Source organism: Mobula hypostoma, chromosome 6, assembly GCF_963921235.1.
Source record: "Mobula hypostoma chromosome 6, sMobHyp1.1, whole genome shotgun sequence".
In the NCBI taxonomy this organism is placed as follows: Eukaryota; Metazoa; Chordata; class Chondrichthyes; order Myliobatiformes; family Myliobatidae; genus Mobula; species Mobula hypostoma.
Window position 1 is genome coordinate 140223998 of NC_086102.1, and position 22777 is coordinate 140246774.

General features: G+C 40.6%; 1 protein-coding gene across 8 annotated transcripts in view; it reads left to right on the forward strand.

The window, feature by feature from the left end:
• Positions 1-22777, forward strand: part of LOC134348440 (melanophilin-like) — a 202450-nt gene that overhangs the window by 160187 nt on the left and 19486 nt on the right. For 7 of the 8 annotated variants that reach the window (XM_063051815.1, XM_063051817.1, XM_063051813.1 and 4 more), the window contains 5 exons: positions 1554-1682; positions 5590-5800; positions 10610-10854; positions 12325-12408; positions 18267-18500. In XM_063051815.1, coding sequence (XP_062907885.1) covers positions 1554-1682; positions 5590-5800; positions 10610-10854; positions 12325-12408; positions 18267-18500 — 903 coding nt within the window. The remainder of the gene's footprint in view (positions 1-1553; positions 1683-5589; positions 5801-10609; positions 10855-12324; positions 12409-18266; positions 18501-22777) is intronic. The other variant, XM_063051818.1, reaches the window with a different exon arrangement.

Consider the following 22777-nt stretch of genomic DNA (forward strand, 5'->3'; position numbering starts at 1 on the left):
GTTTGAATTAATCATTCTATTAGCTCATTTATGTATTGATAACTAATTGCACTCTCTAATTTCCACATTGGGTTTGCTTCACATGTTAATCATCTCTTGTTCCTCGTCTAGCTTTACTTCATATCTGGTTTTGCATCAAGTGGTGTCTGGATGCCACTCAAAGCAGATTTTCAGCTCGTGCCATTCTCCGTCTCAGTGTAGGTGGGATAGCTCTATCACAGGTACAACACTGCACAATCAAGGGCATCTTTAGAAGGCAGTGCCTTGTGAAGGCAAAATCCATATTAAGGACCCTCTCAATTCAGGACATAACTTCTTCACTATCTGGGAGGAAGCACAGTGGCCTGAAGACCCACACTCAATGTTTTAAGAACGGATTCTTCTCCTCCGCCATCAGATTTCTGAATGGTCCATAAACCCATGAACATTAGCTCATCATTCCTTTTTTGCACTATATATTCTAACTTACAGTAATTTTTCTATCTTGCTCTGTACTGCTGCCTCAAACCAACAAATTTCACAACATTTGTCAGTGATAATAAATAATTCTGATTCTGAAGGAAGCTTTTTACCACCCTCACTAAAATGTAAGCAAAATATTTGGTTCAATCCTCATCATGAAGCATCTTCCCAGTGACCCCTCTAGCCCATCAGCCAAGATTAAGTTTTAAAATTCATCTTGGAGTTGCATATGATTTCCAAACATTCAGTACTCAGAACAAAATGGGGTTTGTTTATTAATTACATATTTGGGTGAGAATAGTGATAAAATCAAAATGTTTTCTCATGTCTCAAATGTGCTCACCCTCCATGCATCAGTGACCAAATAGTTAAATCACCTAGTGCTTGAATTTTCAAATCCTCACATGAATCCCTCCGCCTTTCCATCTCTTCCCACTTTTGAAAGTCTCCTTAAGTCTGCTACGCTGTCCTTTAAATTCTCCTGAATATCCAGTTAATGTTCATTGACTTACTATAAGTTGCCTTGATATGTTGGTTAGCTGAGAAATAGTAATTAAGTTTAAGCTGCTGATCGTACAGATGGAAGTTTGTACAGCATTTGTGTATGTTGGCTAAGATGTGGGAATAATTCAAGTAAGATTTTACATGCCAGACACCATAAATAGCCTCCTCTGCAAATGGAAGTCATGTGACCATCACCTGTGTCTTTACTGATTGAATGAAAATGCAATGCATTACCCTTTTTAGGTTGTTAGTTTATTAATTTTTCCATGACGTACTTCCATTAGCTTTCTCCCCTAACCCTGAAATCCACGGGGCATAACAGTGAATAATTCCATTAACTAAAGCATACTCAGCGAGCATTTTAATGCTATACTCATTCTAGATTGTCACAAAAGGCATTGCATTAAACAAAAAAGGAGGCAATTCAACCCAATGGCTTTTAGGAAAAAAGCACTCAGTTAGCTGCTTCTACTTGTTATTCCTTCAAAACTCTGATTAAAGTATTTATATTTTTAAAGAAACAAATATATAAGAAATCTTGAAATGAAAAGTACCTAAAGTATTTTCTATTCCTCGTATACCCATAGCAACGTAGAAACAAACGTCTGCTTTCGGTGCATCTTTTTGACTTTGATATGGACTCAGAATACTCCTCCCAATCTCGTCGTCCTTCTCTCCAGGTTCCGTCACCACATTATGAGGGGAATGACTTCCAGGTAACTCCTGCAATTCTTCAGCTGTACTGCACAATTTGCCAACTGCCTCCACAAGCAATTTTCTTTCATTGAAATACAGCACAGAATAGGCCCTTCCAGCCCTTCGAGCCACGCCACCCAGCACTCCCCCGTTTAATCCATTCTAATCATGGGACAATTAACAATGAGCAATTAACCTACCAACTGCTTCATCTTTCAAATGTGGGAGGAAACCAGAGCACCTGGAGGAAACCCACGGGGTCAAAGGGAGAACAGCAAACTCCATACAGGCAGTGGTGGGAATTGAACTAGGGTTACCTGTACTGTAAAGCGTGCTAACTATAAGCAGCTTATCCATAAGTGGATTCCTGAACTTTGCTGGTCAGGGATTTGTTGAGCATTCCTTACAGATGCTGAACTAGCTGAGGTCAGTTGGGATCTCTCAATTTACTGTGTGTGCCAGAGTGGCAGACTTACACCATAAAATGCATTGTGCCAATGCTGCCTCTTCAAATGCTGTCAACTGGTTCCACTGCCTGCTATTACCAAATACAGAGTCATAGGAAAATACATCACAGAAATAGGCCATTTGGCCTATCTAATTGGTGTCAAAAAAATTTAAACTGCTTAGTTCCATCGATGCACTGGGACCATACCATCCATGTACCTATCCAAGGTCTTAAACATTGAAATTGAACTCACATGCATTGTTCCTTTTTCAATTAAGTATCCAAATACTTTTGGTGCAATGCATTGCAATTTTTAAAATCTCTATTGTTCGTTTCAGTCATTTAATTAAATCTGTACATCCAGCTACTCGCTAGTTTCCTGTTCTTGATTTTTTTTCAAATTTGATCCATGCTTAGCAGTTAGAACATTGAAAGCATGAGTAAGCCCCAAATTTGATCAGTGATTTCAATATCATACCGCACAATCTGTTTGCTTATTCAAGCAGGGATTCACAGCTTTAACCTTAGGTTTTTCAAATGTCTTGCATTTTTATGTTGGTGTAGATAAATATTGATATTTTCCAGAGAGTAATCTGAGGTTAGAAGTAAAGCAGTAGAATGATTTATGGAAATTTGTTTCTCTTTTAATATGCATGAAAGCAGCAAAGCAAAATGGAACATTATATTATTCCCAAAGCATACATCATCAGTTTCGAAAACATTCTAATACACTGTACACATGATTGCATCTGTAGACCACAAGTTCTTGTGATGAAATTTGTGCCTCTCAGCGTGATGCATTGTAATTCAGGGAAATTATATATTTCTCCACTCTCCAATGCAGGGCTCAATCTGATCTCCCACAGATATGGGTGGGTGAAGACAAGTGGTAAATTTCAACAAAGTTAATCCAGCAACCCAAGCCACACAAAATTCCCGTGTCCACTTTTAATGAGCATAGGCAGCTCAGATCAGTTAGTGAGAGGCAGGTTAAAAACAGCTGTCAATTTAAAGCACAGAACTGAGTTACCCAACCCTTGAGGATGCCCAGTAGTTGGAAGCAAACAAATAATGCTGCTGTTTAACTTTATGCATTGGCCTGAGTCAGGAAGAAAAACACGTTTCCTTTAGACCAAACATGTTACGCTGTAGACATCTATACTGTTCCTCCAAACCCGATATTCTCCAGTTATATATCTCCCCAAGTGAACCGATCACCTTCAAAACCTGTCCCCTCAAATTAATCATCCTCTGACTTATTCTTGTACACAAACTTCTGAAATAAACCTCCCATTCATAGGGCCTCCAGTCGATCAGCAGGATGCCTTTGGCAAGGAATATCACTTTAGAGAATTATAACAAAAGCAAGAATATCTGCAGATGCTGGAAATCCAAAGTAATGCATGCTAAGTGTTGGAGGAACTCAGCAGGTCAGGCAGCATCAATGGAAATGAATAAAGAGTCGACGTTTCAGGCCAAGACCCTTCATCAGTGCTGATGAAAGGTCTCGACCCAAAACATCGACTGCTTATTCAGTTCCATAGATGCTGCCTTACCTGCTGAGTTCCTTAGAGAATGATAACATAAATTTCACAGGATTTTTGAAACATTAATTTTTCCAGGTTACCTTTCTTCAACCCTGAGCCCCCAGAAGATACCCATCCATGCTAAACCCCACACACCACACTCAGGACTGAGGAAACTTTGCTAGGCTAGAAGCAGACCTGAATTCCTCTGGCTCTAAATTAACAAGGCTGTTTACACTGTCAGAATGCAGCTCCCGCTAACTTCAAAGCTAAAGTTGTTTTATTTGCCCCAATAGAATTTCTAGAAAATTGTGCAGTCACAGGAACTCACCCTATAATGCTGTTCCACCTACTCAAAACAAAAAGCCTATCCTTTCTATTTGTTCCAATTTTCTCCCTCCTGAAAGCATTCATTCAAAATGGCTATTTACAGAAGATATCAGTGCCTTTGGAGCTGTTGGATCCAATGTAGATTAGCAGTAAGACTGTAGCAAGGGCCATGGAGAATTTTCTTCTGCGCCACTTTATTGTATTTTCATCTTGAAGATCTCAGTGTTGTTGCCAAGGCTGGAATTTATTGTCCATTCCTAATTGCCCTTGAAAAGGTGATGATAAGTCATCTTCTTCCGTCACTGCAATTTTCCTGGGAAAATGTCTCACAGAGAAATTGGAGAAGTGTTTCAGGATTAGAAGGAAACTGCGGGCAGCAGTGTTCCTATCTGCCTATTTCCCTTGTCCTTGGCGACGGAGATCGTGGGCTTAGGAACTGCTGTTGGAACAGCCTGACTGAATAGAACAGTGCATGAGATATAAGATTTATTTGTCACAAGTATGTCAAAACATACAGTGAAATGCATTGCGACAAGCACAAAATACTGAAGGAACTTGGCAGGTCAGGCAGCATCCATGGAAATGGACAGACAGCCGACCTTTCAGGCTGGGACCCTTCCTCAGAATTGAGAAGTAAGGGAGAAGATGCCAAAATAAAAAAATTGGGGAAGTGGAAGGAGGCTAGCTGGAAGGTGATAGGTGAGGCCAGGTGGCTGGAAAAGATCAAGGGCTGGAGAATAAGGAATTTGATAGGAGAGGAGAGTGGACAATAGGAGAAAGGGAAGGAGGAGGGGACCCAGTGGGAGGTAATAGGCAGGTGAGAAGAGGTAATAGGTCAGAGTGCAGAATACAGAAAGTGGGGGGTGAAATTTGTTTATCAGAAGGAAAAATCGATATTCACACCTTCAGGTTGGAGGCTATGCTGATGGAATATAAGGTGCTGCTTCTCCAGCCTAAGGGTGGCTTCACCTTTGCACAAGAGGAGGCCACGGACTGACATGTTGGAACATGAATGGGAATCGGAACAAAAATGTTTGGCCACCAGGAAGTCCTGCTTGTGGCAGATGCATTGAAATCCATCCTTTTGCATCAATGACCAACACAGTCAGAGTATTGTGTTGAGCGAAGCCTGCAAGTGTCACCATGCTTTTGGTGCCAACATGGAATGCCCACAACTTACTAACCCTAACCATATGTCATTGGAATTTGTTAGAAAATCAGAACACCCGGAGGAATCCCTCACAGTCACAGGGAGAACATACAAATTCCTTACAGACAGTGGTGGAACTGAACCACGATTGGTGATCACTAGGGCTGTAAAGCAATTACACTAACTGTGACACTACCATGCTTTCCCCTGCCAATGCTCCAAATTGCATCCACTGTGTGCCAGTGGTGGAGTGAGTGACTATTTAAGAAGGTTGGTGAATTCCAGCTCATATCCTGTGGATATTCACAGGGGCTCTTATAGACACGAGCAGTAGGCTCACAGTCTCAGGAGTGATAGTTCACTGGTTGATGTTTCAATTCCAATTGGGAATTTCCTTTAAAATAGTTTTATCAGCACAATATTTGGGCTTTGGAGAAGACCATTATTTTCCTTCATTTCCATTTTTCTCACAGTCATTTTCAGAGTTTTCTTTTCCTGGCAATGGTGTAACAGGAGAGGGTTCCAGGAAAGGATCCTTAATTGACAACCCAGAGCTTTCCTCGGTATTTCGGAGCATCCTGCAGGAAAAAAGTCAGAACTTGACGCCAGATCAAGTGTTCAGCACAGAAGTCCGAGTGGAAATTAATTCAAGAAGGAAAAGCTTGGACAGATCTTGCAAACCTGGTATGCTTCCATTTTCTTCACTAGGTACTTCACGCGCTGTGCAATACACTTCATTTGTACCTAACTCAGTGGCCATTTTATTAGAACAGGAGTAAACCAAGTGCAGTCTTCTGCTGCTGTAGCCCATCCACTTCAAGGTTTGATGTGTTGTGAGTTCAGAGATGCTCTTTTGAACACAACTGTTTGTAACGTATGGTTATTTGAGTTACTGTCACCCTCCTGTCAGCTTGAACCAGTCTGGCCATTCTTCTCTATCTCTCACATTAACAAGGTGTTTTTGCCCACAGAACTGACACTCATTGGATGTTTTTGTTTTGTTTTTTGCACCATCCTCTGTAAAATCTAGAGACTGGTGTTCATGAAAATCCCAGAAGATCAGTAGTTTCTAAGATACTCAAACAACCCCATCTGTCACTAGCAATCATTCCACAGCAAAAGATATTTAGTTCACATTTCTTCCCCATTTTGTTGTTTGACTTTTATGCATTGAATTGCTGCCACATGACTAACAGATTAGATATCTGCATAAAAAGCAGGTGTGCAGGTGTACTTAATGAAGTGGTCACTGAGTGTACATTCCATGGTGAAATACAGAGCTAATAATTGGCACCTCAGCTTTGGGATCTACATCAATTCCAACTTTAAGTGCAAGTCTCATTATTCAATATCCAGTATCCCTGGCGTTCATTCCTTGACCATAAGTATCCTTAAGAAGGTAGTGTTTGTCCAATTTCTAGCCCTGCTTTGTTTTATTGTTCTTTTCTTGTTACCTAATTTTTTATAGCAAGGGAATTCACTATCAAGTTTTATTTGCTATGATATCTATTCAAACATCAAAATTCATTATTGGATTAACTCATATCCCTCAAAAGATGTCCTGGGATAATATTGCTGGCAAAAACATGAACATAGAACAGTGCAGCACAAGAACGCATTCTTTGGCACATGATGTCTATGCTGACCATGACAGCAAATTAAACTTATCCTATCTGCCTGCATGTGATCCATATGCTTCCATTCTCTCTGTCTCTTTATGTATTGGCTAAACCCCTCTTAAACATTGCAATCACATCTGCTTCCACCACTTCCACTGACACTTACTACTGTGTGCCAAAAAACTTGCCTTGTAAATCTCCTTTAAGCTTTTCTCCTCTCACTAAAAAGTTATTCCTTCCAATATTTAATAATTCCACCCTGGGAAAATGACTCTCACTATCTACCCTATCTATGCCATATTTTTATATACAATATTTCTATCAGATTACCCCTAATGCTCCAGAGAAAACAATCAAAGTTTGTCCTTACAGCTAATACTCTCTAATCCAGGCAACATCGTAGAGTCACAGAGCAATACAGCATTGGTACAGGCTGTTTGTCCCAGCCACTTCATGCTGACCATTGTGCCCATTCAACTGTCCCAATTTCTTATGTTTGCCCTAAGCCCTGCTCCTCCATGTACTTCTCCGAATAGTTCTTAAATGCTACTATTACACCAGCTTTGACCACATTCTCTGGCAGCTCGTTCCTTACACCCATCACCCTCGGCATAAAAATAAAATTGCCCCTCAGATCCCTTTTAAGTCTTTCCCATCTCATTATAAACCTATGCTGCTAGTTTTGGACTCTCACGCCATTGGGAAAAAACTGTTATCATACCATCTTATCTATGCCTGTCACCATTTTAAACATTTCTATAAGGTTGCACGCTTATTCTCCTACATTCCAGGGAATAAAAATCTAGCCTGACTAATCTCTCCCTAGTACTCAGGCAGCATCTTGGAAATCTTTTCTGCACCTTTTTCATTTTAAGCACATCTTCCCTATAACAGGGTGACCAAAACTGTACATAGTACTCCAAATGTAGCCTTACCAACAGCTTATATAACTTGCAACATAACGTCCCAACTTCCACACTCAGTTGCCTGATTGAAGAAGGCCAATTTGCTAAATGCCTTTTTCACCATTCTGTCTACCTGGGGCACCACGTGCAATAAAATGTGCACTTATACCCCCCAGGTCCCTCTGTTCCATGACACTCCATAGCGTCCTACTTTTCATAGTGTAATTACTACACAGGTTTGATTTCCAAAATGCATCACCTCACACAAACCTGTTTTGGAATCCATTTGCATTGCTTAGCCCACTTCCATGACTGATCACGATCCCCAGTCATCTACAATAGCCTTCTTTGCTATCAACAACATCTCCCAATTCTGTGTCATCCACAATCTTATTTACCAATCCTTGCATATTTGCATCCAAATTATTTATATAAATAGCAAATAACAAGGGTCCCAGCACCAAACCTTACAGCACACCATTAGTCAACAGCCTCCATTCCAAGAAACAACATTGAATCCCTACAATTCATTTCAAACCTCTGAACCATTTTTTAATTCATATACCTAACTCCCCCTGGATTCCATGGCAAATCTTAATCTTCCAGACAAGCCTACAATGTGGGAATTTGTCAAAGGTCTTATAGACAATCTCCACTGCCCTAGCCTCATCTATACTTTTGGTTCCCTCTTCAATAAACTCTAAAAAATCCATCAAGCATGCATTCCCATGCGTAAACCTAAGCTGACTCCTCCTAATCAGACTGATATCCAAATGCTGGTATTCTCTGTTCCTCAAAATACTAGTGGAGTTTTTCTGCATCCTTTCCAAAGCCCCCACAACCCTTTGACAATGCGGCAACCAGAACCATACTCAATACCCTGAATGTGGCCTAACCACAGTTTAATACAGGTGCAACACGACTTCCCTACTCAACTCCACAACCAATGAAGGCATGTATTTGCATGCTTTCTTTACCACCCTGTTTACATGCTTTGCCACTTTCAGTGAGCCGTGGACTTACATGCCAAGATACTTTTGTATATCAATGTTCCTAAAGACCCTGAAATTCACTGTATACTTTTCTCTTACATCTAACTTCCCAAAGGGCAACACCTCACACTTTTCCAGATTAAAACTGTTATACCAGCCACAATTTACTAATCAGCCTTCATATAAATCGTGCCACAGACCTCGAACAATAGAGGTCCCAGCATTATTTCCTACAGAACACCACTGGTGATAGACCTCCAGTCAACGTAACTCCCTCCACCACCGTCCTCTGTCTACCATGGCCAAATCAGTTTTAAATCCAAACTGCCAAGTCACCTTAATCTCCTGGATGAGTTTAGCACAAATGACCTTTTACTGAAGTTTTACTGAAGTCCATGTAGACATCATCCACTGCCTGGCCCTTATGAATCTTCTTTATCACCTCTTTAAAAAAACTCAAATCAAGTTCAGAGAAAATGACCTCCTGTGCGCAAATCTATGCTGGCTATCCTTAATATGTCCATGGTTTTCTAAATGTGAGTAAATCTTGTCCTGAACAATCTTATCCAGTAACTTCCCTACCACTAATTTGAGGCTCTTTGGCCTGTAATTTGTTGGATTATTCCTACTGCCCTTCTTAAACAAAGAAACAACAATGGCTATTCTCCCGTCCTCTAAGACCACACCTATATCATGGAAACATAGAAAATTCGTGCAGGAGTAGGCCATTCGGCCCTTCGAGCCTGCACCGCCATTCAGTATGATCATGGCTGATCATCCAACTCAGAACCCTGCACCAGCCTTCCCTCCATACCCCCTGATCCCTTTAGTCACAAGGGCCATATCTAACTCCCTCTTAAATATAGCCAGTGAACTGGCCTCAACAGTTTCCTGTAGCAGAGAATTCCACAGATTCACCACTCTCTGTGTGAAGAAGTTTTTCCTCATCTTGGTCCTAAAAGGCTTCCCCTTTATCCTCAAACTGTGACCCCTTGTTCTGGACTTCCCCAACATCGGGAACAATCTTCCTGAATCTAGCCTGTCCAATCCCTTTAGAATTTTATACGTTTCAATAAGATCCCCCCTCAATCTTCTAAATTCCAGCGAGTATAAGCCTAGTCGATCCAGTCTTTCATCATATGAAAGTCCTGCCATCCCAGGAATCAATCTGGTGAACCTTCTTTGTACTCCCTCTATGGCAAGGATGTCTTTCCTCAGATTAGGGGACCAAAACTGCACACAATACTCCAGGTGTGGTCTCACCAAGGCCTTGTACAACTGTAGTAGTACCTCCCTGCTCCTGTACTCGAATCCTCTTGCTATGATTGCCAGCATACCATTCGCCTTTTTCACCGCCTGCTGTACCTGCATGCCCACTTTCAATGACTGGTGTATAATGACACCCAGGTCTCGTTGCACCTCCCCTTTTCCTAATCGGCCACCATTCAGGTAATAATCTGTTTTCGTGTTTTTGCCACCAAAGTGGATAACCTCACATTTATCGAAAGAGGATCTAAAGAACTGTTAGTTTTTGCACTTGCCTTTTAAAATACCATGGGATAGATCCCATCAGGCCTTGGGAATTCATCCAGTTTAATTTTCTTCATGAACTCTAACACCTCCTCCTTCTTCATATCAACATGCCTGAGAAAGTCAGCCAATCCTTCCCTTATCTCATTATCCTTTTCCTTGATATGAAGTACTTAGTGTCTCTGTCAACTTTCCTCTTTTAACCTTCAGTGCATCAACAGGTTCATGGCCACACTCTCAATATGCCTTGGGGATCTCCTTAACTCTATTTACCATGGATATTTCCCAGCCCTTTTTAACACCCTGGATCCCTGTTTAAGTTCTTTTCTGCCTCCTTTTAATTCTTCAAGGTTCTTTTCTAATTTTTCTACAGTAAATGGGTCCTCTAAGTTCACATTAATGTCTTTAATTTTCCATGTCCTTCGCGTCCACGTAAATTGATCTCAGAGGAGCTTATGCATTGTGAACAGAGGATTCCCCACGTTCAGTCCGTTCCTCCAATTTGCATCTCCAATGAAGAAACTGAGGTGCAGAAGTATTTGCCACAACAGAGGCGCAGGGCCCAGTCCTACACGGACATGGAGAGTTCTGACAACGATGAGGCTCCTGAACATCCAATGTATCATCGCCACTTCGTACAGCATCGGAATAAAGGCACTTCACTGGAGAATTCTGGCGCTGGTGGAATTCAGGTAAACAAAGAATTCAAGCAAACAAGCTCGCACAAATGAGCACAATTATGTGTTAAACACAACTTGCCATATACTGCACATTGGAGTTTTGCCTTTATGGTCCACAGTTTTAAACAATATAGCGTGCAACATTTGGTAGCCAGTAAATTCCAAAAATTTACTGTCTTCTGAATAAAGAAATTTTATCTCATCTCAGTCCTAAATAGTCTACCTCTTACTCTGAGACTCTGACCCCCAGTGCCAGATGCATCAACCAGGGTTTGCATCCATATCCATCCTGTTAGGATTTAAGAGAATTTTGTAAGTTCAATAATATTTGTAAGATAAAGACCTAGTTTATTCCATCGTCCATCAGCCAAGGAGTCAAGCTGATGGATCTTCATTGCATACCCCCAGTGGTAAGTATACCATTCTGTAGATAAAGGAAACAAACAGGTACTCAATACTCTAGGTGTGCTGTTAGCAACTTACAGTATATAATTACAATTAGGCACCTTTGATCATGTACTCAATTCCTGTCATAAATTTGCCTTTGCTGATTTTCCTCCAATTATCTTCTTTTTAAAATTAATTGTCTAGTTAGTTTCTGCAACTCCACTTTCACACATCACAACTTTATGCTATATGTAATACAGATTCTGACAATAACTTTGAAAGGGGATATTTAGTATAACAGTAAGGATAAGAAATGATGCATACATGGCATAACAATAATTCGTTGGAATTGAGGATGAAAATAATGCAAGTCTACATTGCTCTCAGCATCCAAAATTGGACTTCAATTTGCATCTTTTAACTTGATACTGAAGTTCCCTTTGAAACTGAAGGGAAAAAAAGACTGCGAGAATTCAGCAGGTCAGGAGCATCTGTGAAGGGAGATAGACTGTCGACGTTTCAGGTTGAAAATTCATCTGGACTGAAAGAGCAGAGGGGAGATATAAAGAGTCAATATAAAGAGATGAAAGGAGGAGATAGGCAAGAGTCACAAGTGTTAGACAGATCCATGTGAGGAGGGATAATTGGCAGGCGGAAGGATGAAAAGTGGAAATAACAACTGAGGCTGGGAGGTGATAGGGTGTCGGCCAAGGGCTGCAGATGATGGAATCTGAGAGGAAAATAAGGTGGAGCATGGAACTAAGTACGGGAGGTGGTGTGGGCAGATGGGAACAGTAAGGGGAAGGGATCCAGTGCGAGGAGTATGTGGGTAATGGGTAGATGTATCGCCCTTGTTGCCACCTACCTCTACTCTTTCAATCCAGCCTAAAGGGCTTGTCTTGAAATGTTGACTAATTCCCTCCACAGATGCTGGCTGACCTTTTGAGTTTCTCTTTTTTACTTAATCAGCAGTCTCTTTTGTCTCCTCTTTAAGCTGGATGAATTTTAAAATGCTTTCACCTTTTGATGGTGGAGGTGGTGGGTGATGGTGGTGGTGGTGAGCTGGTGGTGGTTTGACCCTAATCTTACCTACAGATTTCAGACCTATCCAAGCGCATGTCTTCCATTGAGCAAATGCTAAGCAGACTGGAGAAGAAGATAACCCCCAGCTTTTTAAAGGTAACCATTGGAATGCTTAATTGCACTGAGGAAAATGGCAAAAATTCTGAACTATCATATGCATTTTCCTATTATCAATAAATGTTTTCTGTTAAACCCAGGGCAAGTGATAATTTAAGCAAGCAAAAGGAGTACATACTGATTGGTTGTTGGAGTTTGACACAGAAAATGGCCTCTGATCATCATCATGAACTCCTCCTAAGTACCAAATGACTTACTTAGGCAACCAGCCATCAAAAAGAAACTAATCTCACCAAAGGATACATAAACCAAGATTATAGGAGATAGCTGGATAAAGCTGGACTCATTTGCATGTTCAGCAATAAATTGTTTGTCCCTAACCAATCCTGCATTGTTACTCTTTCTTAATATCTCTCCCCTCTTAGTTTCATGATACTACTGGCCAAGGAAATGTTTGTAAAATTTTAAATCCTTAAAAGGGTCAGAGTTATGAAGAAGAATTATTTAATGTTGCCAGGATAGTCTGTGATTTCGGAAAAAAGGAGGGGAAAAACAGTGGGTGTGGGTAAATGAGAGGGGAAGCAGGTTATGTTTAGTGTGGGACTGTCTGAGAAGAAGAAGAAATATCCTTAAAATAATCATTAACAGGTGCACCTGTCAAGTATAAAATAGGAAAAGTTGTCATAATATATCCTCATTTTCCTTGTTCTTGTACATAGTTCAGATTAAATGCTGGATCCAAGCAAGCTGACAGTAATTACCGAACAGTAAAGCCAGGCATCATAACATGGTGGGATCTAACGCCACAATATCAATAATTCGGACTTTTAAAGTAAAGGTTCTATAGTATTGTAGGTTAATTTTTTCCCAGTTACACATAGTTTTTGCTTTCTACTGGTCTCCAAACCATTGTACTGAGAGAGGACACTGTAATGATGGGCAACTGTTATACACAGATGGTGATATCTATGTAGAAAGAGCTCCCTGAGGAAGTGGTTGAGGCAGGAACAATAAAACTTCTAAAGGGAAATTGGATAGGCACATTGATAGGAGGGACTTGGATGACTATGGGTCAAAAGCAGGTAAATAGGATTAGCTTGGAAAGGCACCTTGATTGGCATGGACAAGTTGGGCCAAAGGGCTTGTTTCCATGATGCAAGACTCGAAGACTCTATGAATACACCTTATGAAATAACTAAGGAGGCAAATAAAACAGCTTGTGGCTGTACTGTAATATTTCGAAAATCATTTTTTCAAATATTACATCATTTTTAAGTAACCGGTTTAAGTTTCTGTAGGAAGCCCCTTAAAAGATAATGTCCTCGCCAGTTGCCCTTTTTACCAGAATCACTCTCTGAAAATGTAGAAGGGATTTAAGTTCTCTACAGTACTCTACCATTCACTGGGTAAGTCCTATGCTGGTTTGTCCTCTCTTAAGTGCAACACCTCACACTTGTCTCCATTAAATTCCACCTGCCATTTATCAGCTTATTTTTCCAGCTGGTCCAGATCCCACTGTAAGCTTTGACAGTCTTCCTCACTGTCCTCTACACCTCCAATTTTGGTGTCATCCGCAAATTTGCTGATCCAGTTTACTACATTATCACCCAGATCATTGATATAGCTGATAAATGACAAAGGACCCAGCACCAATCCCTGTGGCATACTATTTGTCAGAGGCCTCCGGTCAGAGAGGCAACCAGCTACTACCAGTCTGGCTTCTCCTGTAAAGCAAATGTCTAATACAATTTACTACCTCATCATTATGAACAAAGCAACTTATTCTGGTAGGATATTAATTCTTGAACCATCAGCAGGTGCTTCTAACATTAAATGCAGCCATTACAGTGCAGTGGAATGGCGCAGATATGGGACACCAATGACCTTTCACTCCAACAGGTTAAACTACAATTGAGTCCCAGCTTTCAGCACAACAGATCAGGTTTTCAAAGTTAAAACGTGCTACCCAGCACGCCCTTTGCCAAGGCTGGGCTCAAGTATTCATCCCTCCCTGTTTCAACTGCCTCCTGCGCACTTTTGAAATATCTATTTTCCTCCAATTGAGACTTCCCACATATCTCTGATTTTAATTTCTCCATTACTGATAGTTGTGTCCACAATTGACAAGGTCCTTAGCTCTGAAGTACCATCATAAACGGGTCAAGCTCTCCTTACAAGCTCCTCCATTAAGATGTCCTTCATTTTGCCTGACAGCTGCTTAAATATCAATTTTAAAACATAGAACATAGAAATCTACAGCACATTACAGGCCCTTCAGCCCACAATGTTGTGCTGACCATATTGTACCTACACCATGTTGTGCCTACACTAAAAACTTGACTAGAATCACCCTACCACATAGCCCTGTATTTTCCTAAACTCCATGTACCTATCTAAGAGTCTCCTAAAAGACCCTATTGTATCCACTTCCACCACTGTCGCCAGCCGTGCATTCCACGTACCCACCAGTCTCCGTGTAAAAAACTTACGCCTGACATCCCCCCCAATACCTATTTTGCACATTAACATTCCTGTGGAGCACATTGAAACATTTTTATGAAGTTAGCGGTGGTATGCAGATAAGGGCTCTCAATATATTCCCAGGTAATAATACCAAGTGTAGTGGAAGTACCTCTATCATTGCAAAGGCAGCAGTGTTTCCAGGGAGATGGGGACTACTTTGTATTTCCCAGTTAGTTTGTTTTTGTTGATGTGAATGTTCTTCACATTGTCATTTGCTTAAGAGGGAGAGAAGTGGGATTGAAGGAGGAGTGTCCATCACTTTCCTATTTGGTGGTTGACTATGAATGAGGATGCATCTCAAATGTCTGTTGACATAATCAGAGCAAATGCAACATTGCTAGTCTTTGGCATCCAAGGGTCTTGCAGAAGGCTTTTTTAAATGATCATGGAAATTTGAAAGCTGAATTTAATGTCTGTGTAGGTAACGTTTAATGCCCTGAGGGAATTACCTCCTGAGTCGCTTTAACCTGCATGGTGATTTGTTGGGATCGTAGGTTCCATTTGCTTTCTGTAGACCACATCATCAAACAGGAAATTTACAGAAGGCAAAAAAGATGACTCAATGGCAAATTGATCAAATCAACATGCTCTCATGATCAGGAAATCATTACGTGGCATTTGTTTTGCAATCCTTCTTAATGGCACACACAGCTCCCTTGATTGTACACCAAGTTGTTTACTGAAGGGACTTGTTGTGAAAAATGTGATGCCGTGCACATTTCCATATCAAACTAATTAGTTGCATCCTTTAAATAAACTCCTGGAAAACTAATAGCTATTTGAGTAACATGTGAGTTAGTTGCTGCAGATTTTCTTCACCACACTGGGTTGAATCATTCTCTTTCACAGCATTTTAGTTCAAGGTTCAAAGTAGATTTATTATCAAAGTACATATAAGTCACCATTCTTGTGGCACCACTCAGCCAGATTATCAATTGCCTTTATATATGCTGACTTATCACCACCTTTGATTCGGCCAACGACTGCCGTGTCGTCAGCAAACTTAAATATGGCATTGGAGCTGTGCTTAGCCTCACAGCCATAAGTGTAAAGTGTTGAGAATATTGACAGACATTGAATTTTCATTAAGACAGAAAGAAAGACATAGATTTCAAATAAACTAATAAGGTAATGCTAATGCAGCTGGAAAGCTACATGCTGGGATAAAAGAAACCTTCTTCCTTGTTTTGGTTGTTTAGGGCACTTACCTCTTCGAAAAAGTGAGAGGAAACTGAGCTGCTGATTTATGAGTTGGACAAATTTGACAGCACATTTAAAAAGCAAACATGAGTGATAGGCACAAGGTCCTCCCTTTCTGTTAGACTTTACAACAAATGAACATCAGCAAGTATCTACAATACAGAAACAAGCCATTCAGACTATCTGATCTGTTCTAACATTCATGATCACCACAAGCCTCTTTCTAATATCATCACTTAAGCCTATCAATACATACTCTTTTAATTTCTCCTTCACGTATTGACTACTTTTTCATTAAAAGTACTAACATTATTCATCACATCCATACCTTGAGGTAGCCCTTTAGGTTCATATTCAGTCATCCCATGATAAAGAGCTTTTTTACTGATGTGCCTTTTGTATATACTAATAGACTACATTATTATTTTGACCTTTTGTCCTGCTATTTTCTGCAAGTGAAAATAATTTTTCCAGCACTCCTATTGAACAATTTAATCTAACTTTCCTTTAATAGATCACTTATCTTTTTCTAGGAGAAGAACCACAACCTCTTTAACTTGTCTTCAGCTATAGTATCATTCTAGTACATCCATTTAGCACTTTCTGCAATGCCTCCATGTGAAATGGAGATCAAAACATTTCTCAACACTCCAAGAATGGTAAAGCATATCCTACATATTAACACAACTTAGTCTGCTTTTCAACTCTACGGATGAATCCTATTGTCATCAATAGAATGTGGTGCAATAACAAAAGGGAAAATGAGACTTCTCAAACTAAATTAACTTCTAATATGTGGTTGGTTCAAATGATAATGTCCAACAAGCAATCTACTGGAAGAACTCAGTGAGCCAAACAGCATTTGTGGGGGGGGGGAGAAATTATTGATGTTTCAGATCAAAACCCTCGTCAGGGCTGAGAGTGGAGAGGCAAGATTTCCCATATAAGGAGGAAAAGGTGTGAGGGAAAAGATTCCGAGCACATCTCCTTCATCCACCAATCACCTTGGGAGCCTTTCCCCTTCTCCTCTTTACACTAGCCATCTCACCTCTCCACTCACAGTCCTGAGAGTTTAAACCCGAAACATCGACTATTCCTTTCCTCCCACATATGTAACATAAAGATCCACTCAACATCTCCAATAGATTGTTCATTGTACCAGTTTCCAGCATCTGCAGCCTCTTATGTTGACAATGTCCAACATTTCAAACTGGTGGCAACCTGAGAACTAGTTGAGGTGGTCTAGTGACTTGGAGAAAGTAAATCAAGTCAAGGCCATGGGTTGCATTGATTAAGCTTTGAAAATTGAAAGATAGAGGTTGTTTAGGATAGTAAGTGGAGGGAATCTTTGTTAAACTGATGAATGGTAGAAGTCTGTAACAAGGGGTGTACCACTCAGATTAGTGCCGGGTAACAGGACATATAAGGTAATTGGCATGGACCACAGCAGTTTTGCGAGCTAATGCTACAACAGAGCGACGTTGGGAATGCAAGTTCATAAGTTCCTGAAAATAACGACACAGGTAGATAAGGAAGTGAAGAAGGCATGTTTACCCTCATAGGGCTGAGTATAAGAGTATAAGAATGTCATATTGGACTTATACAAAAGACCCTACTTGGAATTATTGCCACACCACAGGAAGGATGCGATAACATTAGAAAAAGTGTAAAAGAGATATCATCTGAAATGAGGGGCTTCTCTTATAAGGAAGAGAAATTTGGATAGGATGGTTTTTTTCTCACTGGAACATAGAACTCAAGAGTGACTTCATTGAAGAGTGACCTTATAGCGATTTATAGCATTAGGAAGGACATGGATTGGGTAGATAGAGTCTTTTTCTTAGGTTTGGGATGAGGGGAGTGGAGGGGGTGGAGTCTAAAACTAGAAGGCATAGGTTTAAGATAAAAGGGGAGAATTTAAAGATCTGAGGGGCAAGTTTTCACTCAGACGATGGTGGCTAACTGGAAGTGGTAGAGAAAGTACAACTACAATGTTTAAAAGACATTTTCACAAGTTCAGTACAGGAATTGGAAAGAAGCAGAGGGATATGGGCCTAATGCGGGCAAATGAGATTAGCATGGATGAGTTGCTTCTGTTCTATGAAAAGAATAGCTGGAATAAATTGCCTGCTTCTGTGCTTTAGCTTTTTAAATATCTTTCATTAATTTTGTAGTCACCAGACAACAAGGGAAGGCCTCATGTGTCATCTCCAGCTAGGTCCATGGCTTCTGGACTTGATTTGACAGATGTGGACCTGGAGGAGGAAAAGCTGAAAAAAAAGTTGGATGAGTTGGCCTGCAATATAAGTGACAGAGGCCCTTCGTCTGAAGATGAGCAGAAAATGAAGACTGAAATTTCACAAGAAATGAGCTCATCCGGTGAAGACCTCCAAAATAAGACTCTAAAGGTATGCCATGAATGTTCAGTTGAGGTCACAGTAATTCCCTGAGGTGTTTGTATCTTTTGGGTTTGGTTCACTTAGTAAATAATGTTGTCAGCTGTTGACTGTAATGTTATGGTGCAGTGATTTAATGGACCATCTGTATTTCTAATTGAAAGCAGACTTAATACTGGAGCAGTTCTGAGGAATGGTTATAAACACTGACTCCTTCTGGCCACCAATAAATATTCAAAAGTTGGATGGTAAAAGGCAGTGCAGTGGCACATCTCTCATGGATTTTATTATATTTTATCTGAACATGAATTCTATCCCACTCACACCTCATATCTCAGAGCAGTGTCTCTGTTTTGTAATCTCCAGTCAGAGGAAGGCACCCTCTAAGGCTAGGCACCAACTCATAGGGTAAGAAGGAAAATCAGATATGAGTCCCTCTCTAAGGCACCCATGAGCCAATTCAGTGGAGAGATGGGATGTAACTACTGCCCAAACTCTCATCTTGGAATGATTTTGGTCAAAAGATGGACGTGAGGAACACTAAAAATTTAAAATAACACTATTAAACAGACCAAATGCTATTTTTGTGACAATGGAAAGAGAAAGCAAAAAAAAAGAACAAAATTAGAAGTCTAGTGTAAAACTAAAGGAATACTGTAAGTGAAGTGAATATTTTATATAATATGAAAATAATTGTCTAAGTACACAATGCTAGAGTGATGAAGACTGTTTATCATTGTTTTTCTTTCTGGCTCACTAAGTATATGATACAAGTACAAGCACTGCAGATCAGAACTGCCACATGTTGAGTTTCTGACATTCTTTGTTCTCTGATATCGGCCAATTAGACATCCACGTGTCACAATTGACATCAGTATCTCAGTTGGCCAGTGCAAAGAGAGAAGGAAATCAGCTGCTCTGATGGCCACTGACACAAACCGTGTATGTTAATATTAAGCTAGAATATGTTATTCGAACAAGAAAGGTGACTGGCTCAAGCATCAAGCTGAGAGCCTGCATCATTTTCACAACATAGTTGCTCCAGAAGTAATGGAAGAGCTTATTGGTGTGAAGTTCAGCTCTGCAACACAAACTGTGGTCTTCCTTGGTTGCAGTGGATGACCATGATGTCTTCTGTGCCTTCGCTCTCCATGGAGCATTGCAGTACCTCCTTCCTGGCCATTGGATCTCACTGTAGATTTAATCAGCCCAGTCTGTCAGAGCTAACTTCACATGCTCGGACAGGCATGTTCCTATCTCATCTGATTTAGCCTACCTGTCAAAGCAGTGTGCCAGGGTGTGACTGTTATCACATGCAAGCAGCAACTTAGAGCCACAGATGAGAGCTGAGTGTCCAGTGGGGACCAAAGGTGAGTGAGCTGCCCTGGACGGGACACAACAAGCCCCTTCACCAAAGGCTCCACCTCTCCTTGGACACCCCATACACACCACCTCCCCACCCTTTCTGTTTAGCATCTGACTAATGCTTCACAGAAAATCACAACCCATAATTTTGTGCAGTTTGGCGAGCTCAGTCAGTGGGACCCTGGAACAGTGAATATTGGCAATGAAATAATGTCATGCAGTTGCCTTCAGAATGCTGTTCTCTGGAGGAAGCTAATAGAGAGATTATGTCACAGTCAATAGTCAGATGCAGACTGCACTGATTTCCCAAAGGGCCATTCACATAAGTTCCTCAACAAGTCTACTCCAACAGCACCTCCCAAACACACACAGACTCCATCTCCAACGAGAACAAGGGCAACAAGTGCAGGGAAACACCACCACCTCATGTTCTCCTCCTAGTCATAAGCCATCTTAATCTGAAAATATTTTGCCATTCATTACCATTGGGTTTAAACCCTACTCAGTAATAATGAGGGAGACACAAGAAACTTTGAACTTTGTAAAGAGGACCAAATACAAACTGCTGGAGAAACTTACGTCAAACAGCATCTGTGAAGACCGTTGGCATTTCTGGTCGATTTCCTCAGGACTGTGAAAGTGTCTTCACCTGAAAGACTCCAATTGTTCAAAAGGGTGGCTTGCCTCCAACTTCCCAAAGGCAATTAGGGAGCAGTGATAAATTCTGGTACTGCTGCAATCCCCACATCCTGTAAATGAATAAAAAATCCATACAAATTCATTTGCACAATCATTACATAAATTTTTACAAGAAACTACATCTGCATAATTTGTAACATCTGCATAATTTGTAACTTTGGCTGGAATTTGTTCATATATTTTACCCAACAAATAAGTCATTGGTTTAAGGGTGATAATCTAGTATAGTTTTGCAAGTGGAACCAAAGATTGTTCATAACCCAAAATTAGTCTGTGTTAATATTGCAAACAACAGGAATTCTGCAGATGCTGGAAATTCAAGTCCTGACGAAGGGTCTCGGCCTGAAACGTCGACTGTACCTCTTCCTAGAGATGCTGCCTGGCCTGCTGTGTTCACCAGCAACTTTGATGTGTGTTGCCTGTGTTAATATTCTTGGTTTAATACCTGAGTACACACATTCTTTCTCTCTCTCTCCTTTTTCTCCCTTTGTTCCTCTCACTATACCCCTTGCGCATCCTCTGGGTTTTCCCCCCCTCCCCCTTTTCTTTCTCCCTGGGCCTCCTGTCCCATGATCCTCTCATATCCCTTTTGCCAATCAACTGTCCAGTTCTTGACTCCATCCCTCCCCCTCCCACTTTCAAATCTCTTACTAGCTCTTCTTTCAGTTGGTCCTGATGAAGGGTTTCGGCCCGAAACGTCGACTGTACCTCTTCCTAGAGATGCTGCCTGGCCTGCTGCGTTCACCAGCACCTTTGATGTGTGTTACTTGGAGTATTGTGTCCATTTCTAGTCACCTCACTATAGGAAGGATGTGGAAGCATTGGAAAGGGTACCGAGGAGATTTACCAGGATGCTGCCTGGTTTAGAGAGTATGCATTATGATCAGAGATTAAGGGAGCTAGGGCTTTACTCTTTGGAGAGAAGGAGGATGAGAGGAGACATGATAGAGGTGTACAAGATATTAAGAGGAATAGATAGAGTGGATAGCCAGCGCCTCTTCCCCAGGGCACCACTGCTCAATACAAGAAGACATGGCTTTAAGGTAAGGAGTGGGAAGTTCAAGGGGGATATTAGAGGAAGGTTTTTTACTCAGAGAATGGTTGGTGCGTGGAATACACTGCCTGAGTCAGTGGTGGAGGCAGATACACTGGTGAAATTTAAGAGACTACTAGACAGGTATATGGAGGAATTTAAGGTGGGGGGTTATATGGGAGGCAGGGTTTGAGGGTCAGCACAACAATGTGGGCCGAAGGGCCTGTACCGTACTGTACTATTCTATGTTCTATGTTCTATAACTCAAGTAGACCTTCGAAGACAATAAAAGTTACCAGGATATTGTTATAGAAACAGGGGATTGTGTCCCTGAAGTGGGGAAATACAAGATTTACAACATAAAAGACAACCCTAGAATGCCAAGGGCACACATTTCAAGGAATAGAGAAACCAGAGAGATGGGTATCATTCCAAAACTTAATTATATCACATCATATAATTATATCAAGTCAGAACAACTCTCTACAGCTAAGATCCACTCTTAAAATTGTGGCATAGTTCAATTCAGTTCAATTCAAATTTAATTGTCATTTCAATCATACATGAATACTCATGAATTCAGCCACATGAAACAGCATTACTACAGGATCAAGGTACCTTCTTGGAGCAAACCTGTGAGTAAATTGATATCTTTCTGACTATTTATGTAGTTTAGACAAAGCATTCTCACATTGAACAAGTCAAAACCCAGTGAAATATACCCTAACACTTTGTTAGTGTGTTACGAATCTATTCCTGAATTACATTTTATAATGTAAGGAGCATTCTTCAAATAACGTGCTGCTGAGATGATGTGTGCATATTAGGTACAAACCTTCCTCTTGATTTTATTTGATTCCTCTCCCCCTCAAAATACCGACATGGTGGTTCAACTGTATGTAATCTGGATGCCACATTATCTACATATGTATGTATCAGTGACTTGACCTCAAAAATTAGTCACTAGATATAAATACTTGTAAAATCCTGGAGACTAAGATAAGACTCAGTCTAAATGACCAATGCTTCAATTACATGTTTGCTCACTTGGTTTACTTTCCACTTACTTTGTGTTCTTTTCAACCAGAGCAAACCTGTTAACACCATCAACAACACTGCACCTGTTTCTGACCCAAAGAAGTTAGTCTTACATATAATAGTCCAGAAATATTCACATTTTCTGGAACTGGTT